The sequence below is a fragment of the Tauraco erythrolophus genome, chromosome 10, assembly GCF_009769465.1.
Source record: "Tauraco erythrolophus isolate bTauEry1 chromosome 10, bTauEry1.pri, whole genome shotgun sequence".
NCBI classification, from domain to species: domain Eukaryota; kingdom Metazoa; phylum Chordata; class Aves; order Musophagiformes; family Musophagidae; genus Tauraco; species Tauraco erythrolophus.
In genome coordinates, this window is record NC_141474.1 from 33,421,279 (window position 1) to 33,438,974 (window position 17,696).

At 43.9% G+C, this 17,696-nt stretch overlaps 1 protein-coding gene across 1 annotated transcript in view; it reads left to right on the top strand.

The window, feature by feature from the left end:
* The window catches only part of ROR1 (ROR family WNT receptor 1), a 173,215-nt gene extending 167,699 nt beyond the window's left edge, over positions 1–5,516 (top strand). The window contains exon 9 of the mRNA XM_086617361.1: positions 4,092–5,516. Coding sequence (XP_086473487.1) covers positions 4,092–5,516 — 1,425 coding nt within the window. The remainder of the gene's footprint in view (positions 1–4,091) is intronic.
* Positions 5,517–17,696: the final 12,180 nt, after the last annotated feature.

Below are 17,696 nucleotides of genomic sequence, written 5' to 3' on the forward strand. Positions count from 1 at the left end.
ACTCAGCACTGAAATGGGAAGCTGATTTCCAACTTGCAATTTCTACTGGTGCCTTTAGCTCTAATTTTTGTAAGGACTTTTCTCAGCAGCAGCGTAGGAAGTGTGCTGGACCTGTGGAGGTAATTCCTTTCTGGCCATGTAGCTGGATAAATAGGAGCTGGAGGGTTTTTGTAATAAAGCAGCCAGCCTGTGTCTGAAGCATTTCTAAATTGCCTCGTTTAAGTTAGAAAGTAGTGCAGATAAAGACGTGATTCAGCATTTTCTCAGGAGGGTTTTTTCATGGGTCTGCTGTAGTCATATGTCATCTTTCACTCAGCTGAAATCACTTTGGCAAGATTTGTGCCTTGCTTTTTCAGGCTTACTCATTCTCTCCGTTAAAAAGAGAAATTACCAAAACAGAGCCTCAAAAAATCTGCCTGCAGTTCTGGCCAGCGCAGCTGATGCACAGCGGCCCTTGTTGACGATGTTTCACTTCGCTGTATTCCCAGGTTCATGAAGCACTTTTAAAAATCATTTAGGATTTAAGCGTGTTTAACCTCGAGCTCCTCGTTTATTGGCAGGGCAACCAATTTGCAAACCAGTATGGATCACCCACTTCAGGGCTGTAACTGCCTTCTGCCACCTCTGGGCAGAATAATGCCCTGGGAAGAGCGTTGGCCTTGTTTTTCACACCGTGCCAGTTCTCTTCGACAACTTGATGGAGATTGCTCTTTTGAAGCATTTCAGAGTGAAAATCAGTATCTACAAGTAATTAGAATAGAAGCTGTGTAGACTGCGGTATCTGAAGCAGTCAGACCCACCTTTGAGTAAGCTGTTATTTTTATTAGAAAACGACATAGCAAAATGAATCCAAATTCTGATTTTATTGAGTTTCAGCAATGTGAACTCTAATCCTCGAATATGGCTGCCGTAGGTATTCTTTCAGCAGAGCTAATCACTCACCATTGGGAAAGGTTACCCTTGTATTTCAGGAGCTGTGTTCTCCATCTCTGACTAAGTTCTGGATTTTCTTCTGAAGCTCAATAAAAGCAGCTACGGGTGCTGCTATTGCTTACTCTTAAATGTCAAGTTTATAGAATTAGCGTATAAAGAGTTAATTGTGGCAGCCTAGGGAAAATGACCTAATAGGGCCACCAAGATGATCCAAGGGCTGGAGCACCTCTGCTATGGAGACAGGCTGAGAGAGTTGGGGCTGTTCAGCCTGGAGAAGAGAAGGCTCCGGGGTGATCTTATTGCAGCTTTCCAGTACCTAAAGGGGCTACAGGAAAGCTGGAGAGGGGCTTTGGACAAGGGCCTGTAGTGATGGGACAAGGGGCAATGGCTTTAAACCGAAAGAGGGGAGATTTAGATGAGATCTAAGGAAGAAATTACAGTGAGGGTGGTGAAACACTGGCACAGGTTGCCCAGAGAAGCTGTGGCTGCCCCATCCCTGGAAGTGTTCAAGGCCAGATTGGATGGGGCTTTGGGCAACCTGGTGTAGTGGAGGGTGTCCCTGCCCATGGCAGGGGGGTTGGAACTAGATGATCTTTGAGGTCCCTTCCAACCCAAACCGTTCTGTGATTCTGTGGTAAGTAACTGTGTCCTGTGAGATACAGGGAGTGGAAGGGGCTGGGGTGGATGGAGCTGTGCCACCCGGGCACTAGTTGCTCCTTTGGGCATGATGCCCTGTGTGCGTGTGGAGCTGCAGTCTCAGTGCAGCAGGGATGGACATGGAATGTCGTTGCAGAGGAAAATTCCAACTCGCCACCAGCTCACCGAAGGCATAGGAGACTCCTTTTAAGTCAGTGATAAAACTAAACTTTTTATTCCTCAGTCCCCCATGCACTGGCCCAGTGAATTTATCTCAATTTTCCTTTAAGTTCTTAATTTCAGCTTGCCTGTACAGCTTAAAGTAGCTGTATAGCAAAACATTGGTAGTAGTACAAAAAACATTTAATTAGGTAGATGTCAAAACTACACCTTGCATCCAACCTCACGGAATATTTTGTTAAATTTGAATTTGCTTCTTGGTCCCAGTTCTATTTGGGGTACAGTCCTGCCTAAACTGAAGATAATGGCAATTTCAGCATCGTTTTAATGAGGTCACAGTTTCCACCCTGGCTGCTGACGCGCCGATGGCTTCTGCACACACTACAGGAACGCAACTCGCCCGGAAACGTTTGCAAATACAGACCATCCCGTTTTCTTTTTATGTTTGAAGTCGTGTGCTGCAAAAAACTTTCCATCTCATTTATGCTAATTCTGTGTTTTCCCACTGGGAAACCCAGCTCTCCCTGGCTCAAATGTTTTGATTGCCTTTCAAACAAAATTTTAAAAGAAAGGAAGTAGAATCCTACTTTTAAATACTATATCCAGTATTAATGTCAGCTCTGGGCAAAAACACGCTTAGGCTTCAAGCTCCAGCTGAGGCAGGTGAGCGTTTGCTCACGCGAATAAAAATGTTAGCGTTTCATCCGAAAACCTGGGATTTTAATTGCCTTCCAAAAATATAAAAATATAAAAAACTAAGCTCGTCTTGTCGTTCGCCTAATGGAAGGAGCCGATCGGGCAATGGAGGCGGTGGGCTCCGCTCTCGCCGCTCTCCCTTTGTGCTGGGTTTACTCTGGCGTGCTGCCTCCTACGTATTTTACACTTCCTTACGTTTTGTACACCCATGTGTGACAAATACTTGTCAAACAAAAACTGCGCAGGGTTAGAACCGCTTAACTTGAAGTGAGCCCTTCCTGCCAAAACTTTATGACTTCATTTTCTTTCAGAGTTTTCCACTGTGTTGGTTCAAACAGACGAACCCAGCCTCAGGTCAGACAGAGGTCATTTCACTTTCATTACTAAAATATAATTTACAATATGCCAGACCTAAACAAGTTTTAGCCTAAAGGATTTGTGTAATATAAACCATCTGTTCCTCAACGATATAGCTAATTTCCTGCCATCACCGTACAGTCTACTGGCTGCCTGCTTAAATGACAACATTATTATTATTATTATTATTATTATTATTATTATTATTATTATTATTATTATTATTATTACTATTAATATTAATATTAATATTACTATTAATGCAGTATTTGTCTTAAAGTCATAAGTGGTCAATACGATTAGAATTCATTTACTCTAAAATGTCATTTTAAAATTATTTTTTAAAATGTCAGTTCTTTTCCTATATTGCCACTGTAAAGCTGCTGTTACATTATTTCAGGGATGCTAATATTTACACTAATTTAGGAGATACAAATCCCAAACTCATTACCTTAAATTACTACCTATGGCTATACCGAAGACCCTAACTGAGTGGGTTTGAGCGTAGGTGTTACAAGCACACGTGGAAGTTAATGTCTGAAAATAATACTTCTTTATGGCCTAGGAGTGAATATATGCACCCAGAATAACAACAGAGTTCTAAAAACATTTACCCAGCTGACTGTCCTGCGTGTTTCAGAATTGAACATCCAGTCAAGTGTGAACAGCAGTAGTCGCTACTGTACATTGAAGGGTTAATAGCAAAGTCAAGGAGGGATTGGCTACAAGGACATAGGTTTTTTTAAAAAATAAAAAAGTTTTCTGCTTAAACTTCAGGCCCTGGCCCAGAAAACACTTCAGCATGTACTTAACTTAAAGTATGTGAATTGCCTCAATTCCTGAAATTAGTCAGATTCAATTTTAAGTAGATAAATGCCCGAGGCCAAGTATATAAATGCCTTTGCTGAAAAGCTGATGGTTCCTGCATATATTTAGATCTGATACTTACTACTTTTAACTGATCTTGTCTAGAGGGTAAAAAGTAATTTTACATTTGGGTTTGGAGCATGGTGCACAGAGATTAGGCAGCACTCGGCCCTTGGCTTTGCCGATGTTGGGATGCTGGTGTCCCCCAGGCTGTATCTGGTGTGGGGCTGATGCCGTCGCACCAGCGCCCGCGTCTCACGGGGCTGAGCAGGAGCGTTGCCAAAAGGATGTGGGGCCCAGGGAATTCCCAGGTCGGTCTGCTTGGCTTTCGGACTTCCTGTGGGAAAAGATCCTTTACTTAAAAATGCGTTTTTGGTCCTGTTTTTCTGACGTGTTTTTGCTGTCGTTTCATTGTTTAACAGAGTAAAGCAAAGGAGTTGCCTCTGTCTGCTGTGCGTTTCATGGAAGAACTGGGTGAATGTGCTTTCGGCAAGATCTACAAGGGGCACCTCTACCTTCCAGGCATGGATCACGCTCAGCTCGTTGCTATCAAGACACTAAAAGACTTTAACAACCCCCAGCAGTGGGCAGAGTTCCAGCAAGAAGCGTCCCTCATGGCCGAGCTCCATCACCCTAACATCGTCTGCCTCTTGGGCGTTGTGACCCAGGAGCAACCCGTCTGCATGCTGTTCGAGTACATGAACCAAGGAGACCTCCACGAGTTTCTCATCATGCGATCGCCGCATTCGGATGTCGGATGCAGCAGCGATGAGGACGGGACTGTAAAATCCAGCCTGGATCACGGGGATTTCCTGCATATTGCTGTCCAGATTGCAGCGGGGATGGAGTACTTAGCAAGTCATTTTTTTGTCCATAAAGATCTCGCTGCTCGTAACATTTTAATTGGAGAGCAACTTCACGTGAAAATTTCAGACCTCGGACTCTCGAGAGAAATCTACTCGGCAGATTATTACAGAGTTCAAAACAAGTCGCTCTTGCCAATTCGCTGGATGCCACCGGAGGCAATTATGTACGGCAAGTTCTCTTCCGATTCAGATATTTGGTCCTTTGGAGTTGTTTTATGGGAGATATTCAGCTTTGGACTTCAACCATATTACGGATTTAGTAACCAAGAAGTCATAGAGATGATCAGGAAAAGGCAACTGCTGCCGTGCTCTGAAGACTGTCCCCCCAGAATGTATAGCCTGATGACAGAGTGCTGGCATGATCTGCCGTCTCGGAGGCCACGATTTAAAGAAATCCATGCCAGGCTGCGCTCGTGGGAGGGTCTTTCAAGTCACACTAGTTCTACTACCCCCTCTGGTGGGAATGCCACCACGCAAACGACTTCCCTCAGCGCGAGTCCCGTTAGTAATCTCAGTAATCCGAGGTACCCTAACTACATGTTTCCAGCACAAGGTATACCGCAAGGCCAAATCGCCGGGTTCATCGGACCGCCGATACCTCAAAACCAGCGATACATCCCCATCAACGGGTACCCCATTCCACCAGGATATGCTGCTTTCCCAGCTGCCCACTATCAACCGCAAGGTCCACCCAGGGTAATCCAGCACTGTCCTCCACCAAAGAGTCGTTCTCCCAGCAGCGCCAGCGGATCGACTAGCACGGGTCACGTCACTAGTTTGCCGTCTTCGGGATCCAACCAGGAAGCAAATATTCCTTTGCTATCTCATATGTCGATTCCGAGTCACCCGGGGGGGATCGGCATAACAGTTTTTGGAAACAAAACTCAAAAACCGTACAAAATTGACTCAAAGCAGTCTTCCCTACTAGGAGACTCCAGCATCCATGGACCCAATGAATCTATGATTTCAGCTGAATTGTAAATAAGCGAGGCCTTTGTAAATATAACTATTTACAACAACAAACTAGAAAGTCGTAGAAAAGATTTATATTCAAATATTTTATTAAAGATTCTTCTGGTTGTTGAACAGACATTGCAGCAAGTATCTTCTGTGAAGTTTAACTGCTTGACAGGATGGGCAGACTCAACCAGACACAAATCGTTGTGGTATGAATACTCAGCTTTGTCAATGGACGCGTCGTTTCTTTAAGTGCCGCCGACAATTCAGAAAGGGGAAGGGGGATTTTATTATTTTTTTCAAATAAAAACATTCTATCATACGCTTTTTCACAGCTTTTTAAACCTCCGACGTGGTTTAAATCACAGAAAACTTTTTTGTACTGAAACATATTTTAATATTTGTCTCTTTTTTAGGAGATGCAGATATTCGGAGACCTACTGGGTGTGCAATTTCAGTTCCAATAGCTCGGTAAAATATTTGTAAATTTTGCAGTCAAGGATTATGTTTCAAGTATGTGATCTGAGAGCTGAATAAATTACTTCAGGTAGGATTTTGGTCTTTCGTTAAGTTGGGAGTCTGAGTTCGGACTCAGACCTAAAAAAGTCATTTGTATGACAGCACAATAACTTGAGTTGTCAACTTGCAGTCTACAAAAATCATCCGCTATTGGCTGCTAAAGATGGCTGGAGTTCTAAGAAATTGCCTTAAAGGAAATGAAATTAAAGTGTTTTAATTTCAGAACCTGAATCAACTTACTCAAAAGACGACATTTCATAATATAGTAGTTAAAGCAGAAATTTTATATCCTTTTGTTGCTATGCAACTGTTTAATGGAGGGGCTCCAAACCACAATTTTATATATGACAATCAGTTTTCCCAGCAATATTTATTGTTTCAGATCAATGTGTGATTGCAGTGACTCTGACTCCAGTAACCCTGAGAACAGGGAAACTCACATTCCATCAGGCAGCGAATTCGTTGATAGCAATTTTGTCTATCGGCTCTAATAATGTGAATTAGTGTTTCCTTTCAACTTAGAAATATGACATTTGTGTAATTGCTAAAAATTCATTCAGGTATAAGCAATCTAGATTATTCATTTGAAACCACTTTAATGAGATACAAAAGTGCTGTGTACATTATGGTTTTTCAGACTCTTTTTTGTACTGAATAGTATTTTTGTTGTACACGGAACGAAAACAGTCCCTTGCTCAGTTGACAATGTTGTATAATATGACTTTATTTTTATCTTTTTGCACAAAAGTGTGATAATGTTTTGTACAGCAGAAGTGAAAATACATCTCTGCATTTTATATCTTGGTCTGTTTCTTTTTATTTTTAACCTGATGTAGATGTTCTTGAAATATATTATGGTGATATTCAGCCACTACCTTATACAAATATTTTTCTTTGTTTTCACTGCATGCGTTTAATCACTGTATTACTTGATGATCGATTTATTAATTATGGGCATTTCAATTAGGCAAGCATGAAATGTAATAACAAAGGCTATTTTATAATTAAAAAAATGTGCATTTTTGTATTTCACATGCCAGAGATGATATTAAACACTGATTATTTTATGCTGCTGTTTATTAAAACATTGTTTTGACGTAAACATACCGGTATCTCCTCCGTCTTGGGATAAGATATTTGCAAAGTTTTGTATTTAGGAGAGCCAAAATCTGCTCGCTCAGCTCAGCTGGGGAGTCTGCTGAAATGCTCGCTGGAATGGGATGTAAGAGTGTTGCAGACAATATTTGCAGACAGATTACTTGGGGGTAGCATACAGAGGCTTAAATGAATGTTTGACCGTGCAAATATTTGCAGAGCACACAAAAGAAGCGGGATGGCATAAGTACCCAGTGAGAATGATGGTCTTTGCTGGGATCTCATCGGTGCCGTTGGGCTCCGTAGCGAGGGCCAGCACCACCTCTGCAGCCCCTCGCTTACTTGTCCTGTCCTGCCGCATCCTCCGAGCTTTCGTGGTGAAGAATAATCAGTAATTAATAGTGAGGGCTTTTGGGACTTCCGAGATCCTTTATGAACCTGAGATGTCAGCTTCCATGTGGATTGAATTTCAGTCTGGATCAGTAATGAAAATATGTTACGCGTTAGCTAAAATATAGTTTGGACTGAAGATTCAGCCAATAATTACATCTTCTTATTTTTCGTATCTGCGTCAGGTTATCAGACTCTCAAATGCTAAAAAAATTACTTTTGAACGGAGGTGTTTTACAGGAGTGGATGAGATGGTTTTCTCTGAGCTGTACCTATTAACATAACCAGAGGCTCAGGAATTGCCCTTTCTCACTTCCATACATCCTCAGCTTTGCAGTGCTTGCTTGGCATCTTGTTCAGCAGCCAGTAGCTGCGTTGTCATTCTTGATCCATCTTTTCTCTCATCTTCTCCTGAATACTTTTTTGAGCAGTTGCATCAGTGCAAACAATTCTTTTGCATCTTCAATATCAAATGCCCGTTTTTTAGTAGGAGATTTCTTAGCCTGGACCGTTCAGGGCTTGAAACGTCAACAGTGCCAGTTTAAAGACAGTCTGCACCTTCAGAAACACCTGGTTTCAGAGACAGAAGAAACTATACACAGCCAAACAGGTCTGTGGTCTGTAGGTTACGCTGCTATGGCAAAATCTTCGGTAAAGAACGCGCCATAAGTGAAGTCGATGGAGAAATAAGAATCTTTGTGCCCTAGCTGACACACAGACATTTGTGCAAAAGCATGGCTGAAAACGACACTGAGATACCATGATCAATGATATCAAAGTGTTGGCTCATCGCTGTCGAGCAACAGCCTTCACCGAGCGGATGTGTGAAGGAGATGGAAGTATCTTCAGGAGGCTCTCGTCTCATCGACACAGGCTGGAAAAGACACCGAGGAACCAGCTCACGAGACGTCTGGACAGATGGTCCATGCCAGTTGGGATGGCAAGCGGTGTACGTGCCGTCGGGTCGAATCTGAAGGTATTAGGCGTAATGCCGTAATTCAGTTCGATTCTCTAAAGCCAAGCGTGAGCCGCGCTCGAGTCAAGCCACCCTCACGTCGCTGCGACACACACGTAGCTCCATGGGACTGCCACCTTCACCCAGGTAAGCCAAGCTGTGAATTTGCATACTTGGGTTTCATCACCCTGATAGGAAAGGGATAACCTAATACTTGACGGAGCAGCAACGGGAGTCATAAAATAGTCCTTCACACACTGTGTGGTTTTATGTAAAAAAAAACAGGAGCTGCAGTGCAAGCCCACTCACAGCTCAATTTAGGGTTTTTTCTCTTATTTCAAAGTAAGCTGAGTCCTTAAAGTTACAATATTTTTAGACTCGTAGGTGTAAACAGACTCACAGATATAAACAATCCACCTGAAAACTCTTGCAAAGATCTTCTAAAACCCAATTAGATAATGTGGAAAAGAAATGTTGCCAGGAATTAAGGAATTACTCCTCAGGTGGGAATGCAGACGTACAGATGAGAGTTATTTTCATGGCAAACGAAGGAAGAGGGAGTTTTCCAGATTCCTACTGCTGCATGCTAGAATCATCATCCTATCTTCCTTCAAAGAGATAGGACAGCCAAGACTGCTGGCAATGCAGTAATGGATTGAGAAGCTCTAGAGGTTTGGAAATAAAGCTCTGAATAAACACTGTTCAGTAAACCTTCAATCTGGAGAATCTCATTCCCTCCAGGTTAGCTTATACTTCTGTAAAAGAGAATAAATATTTGCTGATTTAAAGACCAAAATGCAGGGTCTGAAATGGAGATTTTTATCCTTTGTTCCCACAGAGGAGTGATTATAGTGGGTTTCTGCGTTCTCTGGATTGAAAGCAGAAGGTAAAGCAGAGAACTACTCGTGCAGAAGTTTGGGCTGGAAAACTCAGAAATACCAGCACATGTTTATCCAGAGCAGGAGAAATTGTCAAAAAGGAATCCACTGTTTGCTTTGCATGAATAAGGATAGCCAAGAAAGCTGCAGGTTTGGAAACACTCTGTTACATTTGCTTGTTCCAATACTATTCTGGAACCTACCTTCACCAGGAGAACTTTAAAACGTCCACCTAATTCAAACCACTCCTGACAGTAAGGCAGGCGAGACGAGAACGGTCACTCGCGTACAAACACGTGCTGTTCCCTATGGACCCAATCCTATGGAATGAGTACCTTTGGCACCCATTGGCTCTAGTTATTGTGTTTATCAGAAAGTATTTGGCTCGTTGGCAGGATTCACTCTTTTCAGTGTGTCTGAGCGTTGTCTTTGCCTCCTCACAAAGTGGAGTCATTTGACCAAAGGATACCTGTTTTCTTCTGTTTCAGACCAAGGTAGGCTAGGCCCAGCTCAGGCTAGAAAAGAGGAGCTGCATAGCCAGGACTGCCTTCCAGGAGACCCTGGGTAATGCTGGAGGGAAGGTGGTGATGGGCTAAGACACCCTCCGTCCTTGCACACCGTGTCACACTGGGTGTTAGGTACACCCAAGCACTAAGGTCTCTATGCCTTCATCACCCACCCTCCCCATGCAAGCATAAGGCACAATAACTAGTTCTAAATTATATGTATTCATTAGAAATTAATGAACACAAGAAAGCTGCAGGTGGAGAGAGAGAGCTGTCTACATGTGGCAAAGGTGGTAACTTCATAGGAAGGCCAGTTTTGTGGAAAAAATTATTGTTATTCCTTATGGCTTGGCATAAAGCACACTGAAATCCACAGAAGACTTTGCGTTGAATTTAGTGGGGTCTGAATCAGGCTTTCTGCTTTCTGGAGAGTCCTTAAGTGTTTTAATGAACTTGATGAAACCCTGAGCCTTCAGTCTGTACCGGTGAGAAATTTGATCTTGCAGCACAAGTTCACAAACGGCTCTGATGGATGCACGGAGCGTTAAAAAGCAGGTTCCCAAGCCAGCAAAACCAGACGTGTTAACACATTAAAGAACAATTTTGTTCAAAAACTGACTTTTGTTCCAAAGTACTACAGGAAACCAAAAAAAGGTCAAGTTTTTATTTGCCAGAAAAAGATTACAGCAACTTTACTGTATGTCACAATATATTAAGCAGTATTTCTTTAGAATATGAATTCGTCATTCTGTGGTCAGGGAATGGAATGAGCAGCCCTGCTAAGCTGAATTTCACCACTCCTGGTTCTGCTGGAGAACCTCAGTGGAAAAATGAGGAAACTGAGTTAAGCTGATGGAGAAAAACGTCGTTTGGGTATGAAGCACTATCTGGGGTTTGAAAGAGCACCCACCTCCTTCGTGTCCATACAATCTGTGTACTGATTCCTAAATTTCCCTCCCCAGATACCACCATGTCTTCATGGCGTGCAAACTTGCACCTTTGTCCCAGAGGTTTCTTGTGCTTGAGACAGAGCCAGCAGGTTTATTTCAGTGCAAAGACAGTAGCCAAATGATTCTCAGCTGTTAGACTTGCAGAGCATGGCTAAACCAAGGAGGTCTGAGGGTGCTGGGACCAATCTTAAAGCATGGAGTCACCCAAACCACATCCTTGTGAGAGCAGACTTTCCTTTGGCTGCATCTTCAACGGCGATGGGTTTTTGTGGCCCCAAGTCTGCTCTCGCCGTGGGCCTGGAAGCCTCTTAAAGATGTGATGTTCATGGAATCCGAGAAGCAATTTTTATCTTGCTGTGGGCTATCTTTTATAGGAGGAGAGAATATTGCCCCCAAGTCAGTCACTCTCTATCCCATCATATTTCTTCCTGTTTGATCTCTCAAAGATTAAAGTTCGGTATATTTCAGGACAGTTATATTGCTGAGGTAATATAAAATTATTAAAAACAGAGAGAGAGAGACAATATTGTGACTACACATCAAAAGCTCTCTAAGACAAAGGAGGGAAAACTGACTTGCAACTGGAATTATTAGAAGCATCTGTGGTGTCCTTTAGTTTCCATTTAACAGTGCAGCACATTTTGGAACGGTGTTTGACTGTTTCGAACTGGCAACCTGCTACTGCCCTAATTTTCTGATTTGTACCCCAAACCCTGTGGTTTATCTGCTCCTGCAGAAGGGAGCAGCACTGTCGGTTAACGAGTTCTGACCTTAAGACACAAAGGGACGTTTTCCAATGCTGGAACCTGTGGTCTGGATGAAGAAGAAGAAGTCGGGTTATTTTATCGCTCATCTGAGGCATTTTAAACAAAACAGAAACATCTATTAACTTTGTCAGAAGCACGTGAGTTTTTAAACCACAACTGGTGCTTGGAGTATGATATGTGTATGTTTGTTTATACATGTGGGTACGTGTATCTATACACGCTCAAATGTTGTCGATGGGTATTTTCATAATTTTTTAAAAATCCAATTTTTAAAAAATTCAATAGCATTTAGAAACGGTAAGTAAGAGGCACTGGGATAACACTTATTCCCAGTCACCCTCCGGGTGAACACCAGTAGCTTATCTGGGTTGGTCCCCAGCTGCGGAAGGCAGAAGTGCTGCCACGACGGTGCGGTCTGTAACGGATGGCTCCCTGCGGAAGGAGCGGTGCCAGATCGCTCAGGTTTGGACGCTCGCTCTCAGGATGGCTCAGCCTCTGGCTGGATGAGCAGCCAGATGGCCAGAGCCATGGGGAGAACGAGCAAAACATCTCACCCTCGGAAAAAATACCCCTTAACGGGAGCTCACCTGCCTTCACGCACATCTTCCTACGTTTTAAGGCCAAAAGAGTCAGAAAAGGACACCAGGTGTCATATTTAGCCCTTCTTCCACCAAGCTCGAAGGACTGCTTGAGGCAGAGCATCTCCTTCCAAGCAGGGCTGTATGACACATGACCAGTGGAGCCCACGTGGGCCAAGATGTGCTTTACTTGGCTCTCTGACGAAGGATGAGTTCCCTTCTGCTGGTCTTCGACCCGTGTGTGTTTTCTTCCTCTCTGCCCAGGCTGGAGAAGCCACCACCATGCTGCCTGGGGGTGTGGGTGCATACAGGGATGGGTCCTGTGGAGCTGCAGAAGATCGACAGTACCTCTGCGATGTGCGCGTCGCATCAGGGAGGCACCATGTGGGAAAAGTTGGGCTAATCCTGGATCTGGGAAAACGAGATGGATGCCTGAGAGAAGGCGGGCTGGAGGGGCTGGGAAGGCCGGACGGAGGGGTGAGGGCTGGTTATTACGCCAAACCAATGTTGGTTAAACAAACTTTGCCATCTGCGGTTCCTCTCCGGTGGGCCTGGCGTGTTCTCAGGTTTCATTGGGAGCTGCGGGAAGGCGGCCGGCATCCGGAGACATCCCGGTCACGGCGCAGCGCCGGTACTGGTCAATCTCATCGTGCTGGTGTGGGGCTGCGCGGTGGGAATTTGGCTTTGCTCAGGAGTCACCTGAGAAACTCTAGTGGCTGTTGTGTTGCCGTTACGTTTCATAGCACGTTTCCTTCTCTCTGGAGTACTTTTATGCACCGAAGAACTTGAATGCTTTAGAGATTTTCTTTTTTTTTTTTTTTTTTTAAAGGCGAATTAGTACTTAAAGGCAGTACAGAGGCTTAGTAAAAGCTCTGCTGAGTAGCCCATGTGAAACTCCAGGTTTCTGCTGGTACGACTGTCCCAAAGGTTTGCACCTAAACTTTTGCTACTCCATCTCAGCCACTCCATCCCATCTGGTGGCTCTGCACGTTTTCAGGCTAAGCATGCAGTGTCCGGAACAGAGACCTTCCCTTTCCTCCCAGGATCGACCAGGACTGCCAGGGTCTGGGCATTGCTTCAACCCAGTGCTATAATTCCTCCCACATCACACTGTGACTTGTTTGGGCTTCCATGGAGAGGTCTGGGAGGACAACTGAGCAGTGCAAACCTGACTCTTGTTCACTGTGAATGAGCTCTTCTGTACGTTCGGGCAGGATGTACTTTGCTGAATGACCATGGTTGCCTTGAAAAACACCTGTGCCGATGTATTAAGGCTAGTGGTAGACATGGAGAAGGAGGAAACTGAATAATTAAGGTTTTGACTCAACCCCACACAGAGGTGCTGACTTTTGGAAGAAGAAGGGGATTCGGAAGTGTAAGGACCTCCATCAGAAGTACAGCCATGCCTGTGGATGATCCTATTCATAAAGATCTGTACAGAGTTCACCAGTGAGCAGGAGCAATGTGAGTGTTCTCCTTCCTCTGGAAGATCATTGCCTCTTCTCCCTCGGCACTCTGAGAGCTGCTTGCGAGGCCTGATAATTCCAGTAACTCCTGGTGGGAGTCCAGGCTGCTCAGAAGGCAGCAGGTCCCAGTGAGAACAGCAAAAATCCCCTGACCGAGCTGCTGCGCTGAGGGTGGGTGGGATGCTGAGTATGGAAAACCACCATTAGTCCCAGCCATAAAGCCATGTACATGTCCTGTGGGCTAGCATTTCAGAGAGGTCAAATCCAGGCAAGCTAACTTAGGAGCATTAGAGAAGACACAAATAAACAGATGTCTGGACACTATATTATGGTATAGCAGGAAACAGTGCCAGAAATGGAATAATTATTCCAAAGTAGACTTACATAAGCTGTATCCTGAAAGAGGGGTGTTTTTTTCCAAAGATGGTTGGCATCAAATTAATTAGACATTGGATAAAAAAGTTAAAATCCCTTTTGCATGTGCGCACAAGTTAGTTTATGCTGAAAAAATCTCCGGTTCTAAGGAAGCTTCTAAGTACCCAAATGGTGAAGATTGCACAAGAAACCATAAATCTGGTGTTTCCCAATTTCTGAGTGCTCAGCGTTGCAGCGTAAGTAACGCTCCTTTCAAACAGCCTTTTGTTGGCAATTTCTTTGTGATATGATTTATGTATCGATTTTCTTATCTAGCAGTTAGTCCTGAAAATATGTCGACCACTTAACAGAGCGGGATCAAGACTTAACACTATTGTTGGGTTGTATCTTACAAAAGCCGCTGCTGCGTGCGGTGCAATAGCCGTGGATGGTGCAAATGCTGGATGGTTCCTGCCGGTGTGGAAAGAAGGGTCGTGTGCTGGTTCTCCCATCTTCTGCTGTTGCAGCAACGGGCAGGGATATGGGGAGAGCTTGGTTTGCTTGTCCTTGCGTTTCGTCTTGCTGACTGTGAGACAGTTGTGTTTGTTCACCGCTGGCTGCTTCATGAGGGCTTGTTCAGCTCCTCAAAAAGATGCTGTTCCAAGTGACTCGTGGAGGGTGGCAGGAGCCTGGCCAATGGTGGGGTCCAGCTCCTGGTTTGATCCTGTAGTGTAGTGATTCAAAACATTTAGGCTGTTGTTAACATGAGGTGGTTGCTATCAACCTAACAGCTCTTTGCTGTAGAGGAGAGGAGGACAGACCCACAAAATCGCTACGGCAATGACCATCTAGACACACTCGCTGTTAACCAGAACCTCAGAGAGGAACGTGTGAATTCCTGAAAAATCAGAAAGAACAGAGGAGAAGGGGAAAGATAACGGCCATGGGTCACCTGGGTAGTGTTGCCATATCTCTCTCCAGGATAAGAAGCAGGGACACCTGCCAGGTAGGACTCACTGCGTGCCACTGTTCATTTTATCAGTGTGTTTGTCATCAAAATGTGCAGGGCTGAAATACAACAGGCTGGTAGGAACTGTTGAGCTCTTGTTCTAGCCTAGCCATTAAATGCCCAAAAGTCTCGGACAAATATAAAGATTTTAAGTTTTTGCCAGGATAGATTTTTCTGGGTAGAAAAATGGGGATGTATCTGGGAAACCGTGCAAATAGCCCCATAGACAGGCAGACTGCAGGTAGGTTTTTGAGTCATTTAAAAATACAAGATACAGAGGGCAAACAGTAACGATCCCTAGTGCCTTTAGTGCCTAGCAACAAAGCTGTCCTATCTCCAAGTTATACACCGACCGAATGTTTTCCTTCGTGCGGTGGATCGGCGCTCCGGGAGGCCATGTACAGACTTCCTTGGCAGCCCTGAGAAGTGGAAAGAAAATAACATTTTACTTCCTATCCAGGTAAGGAAAAAGATGGAGGTTTACACATCTTTGTCAGAAAATATTAAAATATGCTCTGGGTAGAGGTTGTGAATTTTAAAATAGCAACTCCCAGACGACTCCCAAGCTGGGGTAAATGGGATCTGTTGGCTGCTCCTCTTTGTAAACCGGAATAATTTCTTATCACTTCTGCACTTCTTCACCAGTGGCTCTTCCAGCAGCTTCTTCAGTTTGATGAAAACAGATGATGAAATGAATGACCATTGTTGGGGTTGTTACCAATGCTAATTTTTAGATAGACCAGGCTGACGGCTTCCTTTGATCTTTAGGGTTTGTGCTCTTTTATCTTGTGTAAGTCCAGTACTCGAGAGGTGCCTACCCACCCAGTTCTCTGCACTTCAGAAAAATGCTTTAAAGAAGCTGATAATTTTACTTTTAAGTTTTGTGAGCCATCATATTGTCAGTCTTGATCAAGAGTGTTGGGATGAGTCTTAAGATCAGCGGTAACTTGGTGTTGTTTCATTTTGCCACATGGGCCTCTATCTTTCAGATTTACTGCCCTCTCTGTTTTTTGGTGTTTGGTTTGTTGTTTGTTTTTCTTTCAAGACAAATTAATCCAGATTTTTTTCATGGAGCACTCTTTGCCCTTCTTTATGTCTTCGTTTCCAGCCTCACTGCCTGCCATCACTTTGAATGATGCTATGCTCTCCTCATAACTGTGTCCCCCAGGTGTATGCATGACTTTTCCAGACAACTTTGTACTGATTATGAGTAAAACAAATGGCAAAGTCATGCATCATTTATGGCTATCTGCTGGAATTTATAAAAAAAAAAAGGAGAAAATTGAAAGAAGCCAGAAGATTGTGTCCTTTTTTTTTCCAAATATCAAAATCAAAAGGCTCCTGTGATTATTATAACCAGTTTCACAGAATGGAGTTGTGTAATTTTACTAATTAAGTAAGAAATCAGGGGTTTGATAGCTTATGCTCTAGAGATTCATGTGCGTGTTCCTGTTTCTTTAGGTGATGCTTTCAAACCCAGTAACAGAAAATGCAGTGAACATGGACACATATATGCTAAGAATTTTTAAAACTCTTTAAACAATTCTGAAACCATCTTGACAAGTAAATTTGAATGCTGATTGGATTTTAATGAACACGAAGTAGGGTTTTGAAATCAAGTGTGTGTGGGGGGGCTGCTCTTACAAACAGTGTAGTGGTGAACAAGACCCAGTGCAATCCATGCGTTCTGGTGAACACGGCCAAGAGAAAACAGGGAGATGGGGAGGGCTGATATTTCCTCTCTGACACACACCAGCTGGTTTCTCTACTCTCCAGACTAAGCACAGCACAGCCACTCAACAAATATTGGCTTTATTTCAAGCAAACAAACAGGAAACAAACTGGCCATTCAAACATCCAACGAAAGCAGCCAGAAACCCTCATTCAAGTCTCTTTCTCCTCCTCTGCTCAGATATATCTAGAATGGAGGAAAAAACCTTCTTTCCCAAAGAAGGTCCCTAAAAGTCCTCCACCTCCAGAGAAACCCATTTCTGCCATTCCTTCCTGGTTGGCCCTTAAATAAATCCTTCAGCCAGGAATGCTCTTCCTTACCGATTCCCAGCAGTGACCTGCTGTTTCTCAACACAGTGGGGCGAGCTCTTCTCCAGGGTTTTTGAAGGACACGTGTGTTGTATCCGCAGCACAGGGGCTGATTAAGTCCAGTGTTTCTGTTTTCCAGTGATCGCCTGGAGGGTAAAACTCGTGGCAGAACTTCTCTCCGTTTGCTTAGTAAGTGCCAACAGGGAGGGAGAGGGTGCAGGGATGAATCCCGTACGTTTTTTTTCTACTGAACAAATCAGATGCTTTAGCCCAAAGCGTCCAGACCTCGGTGATCATAAAGAAGTTCCCGTTATCCTGAAGGCAGGAAAACTGTGCTTCCAGAAGGCCATCAGGATCATGGGTCAGCTCCATCTCCACCTTCCTTCATTTCCTTTATTCTTTTATTATCCTGCTGGGCTGACATACGCCGCATGCAAATGAGAACCAAGCCCCATCTCTATCCCAACGCTTGTGTAGCCCGTTCTCACCTACATGACTGTTAAAGATAGGGAGGGAGGGTAAGTTCCTCCTCTGTTACAAAGTCAACACAGCTTCGGTTTATACCAGTAGGATCTAGATGAGAAATGTTTTAAAAGACCCTGTTTTCCATTGCAGAACTTCCCGGCATGGAGAAGGACTGTGTTTCTCCTCCAACGTTTTACCAGCCAGCTCAAGGGTCTTCTCTCGGCTTTGCCAG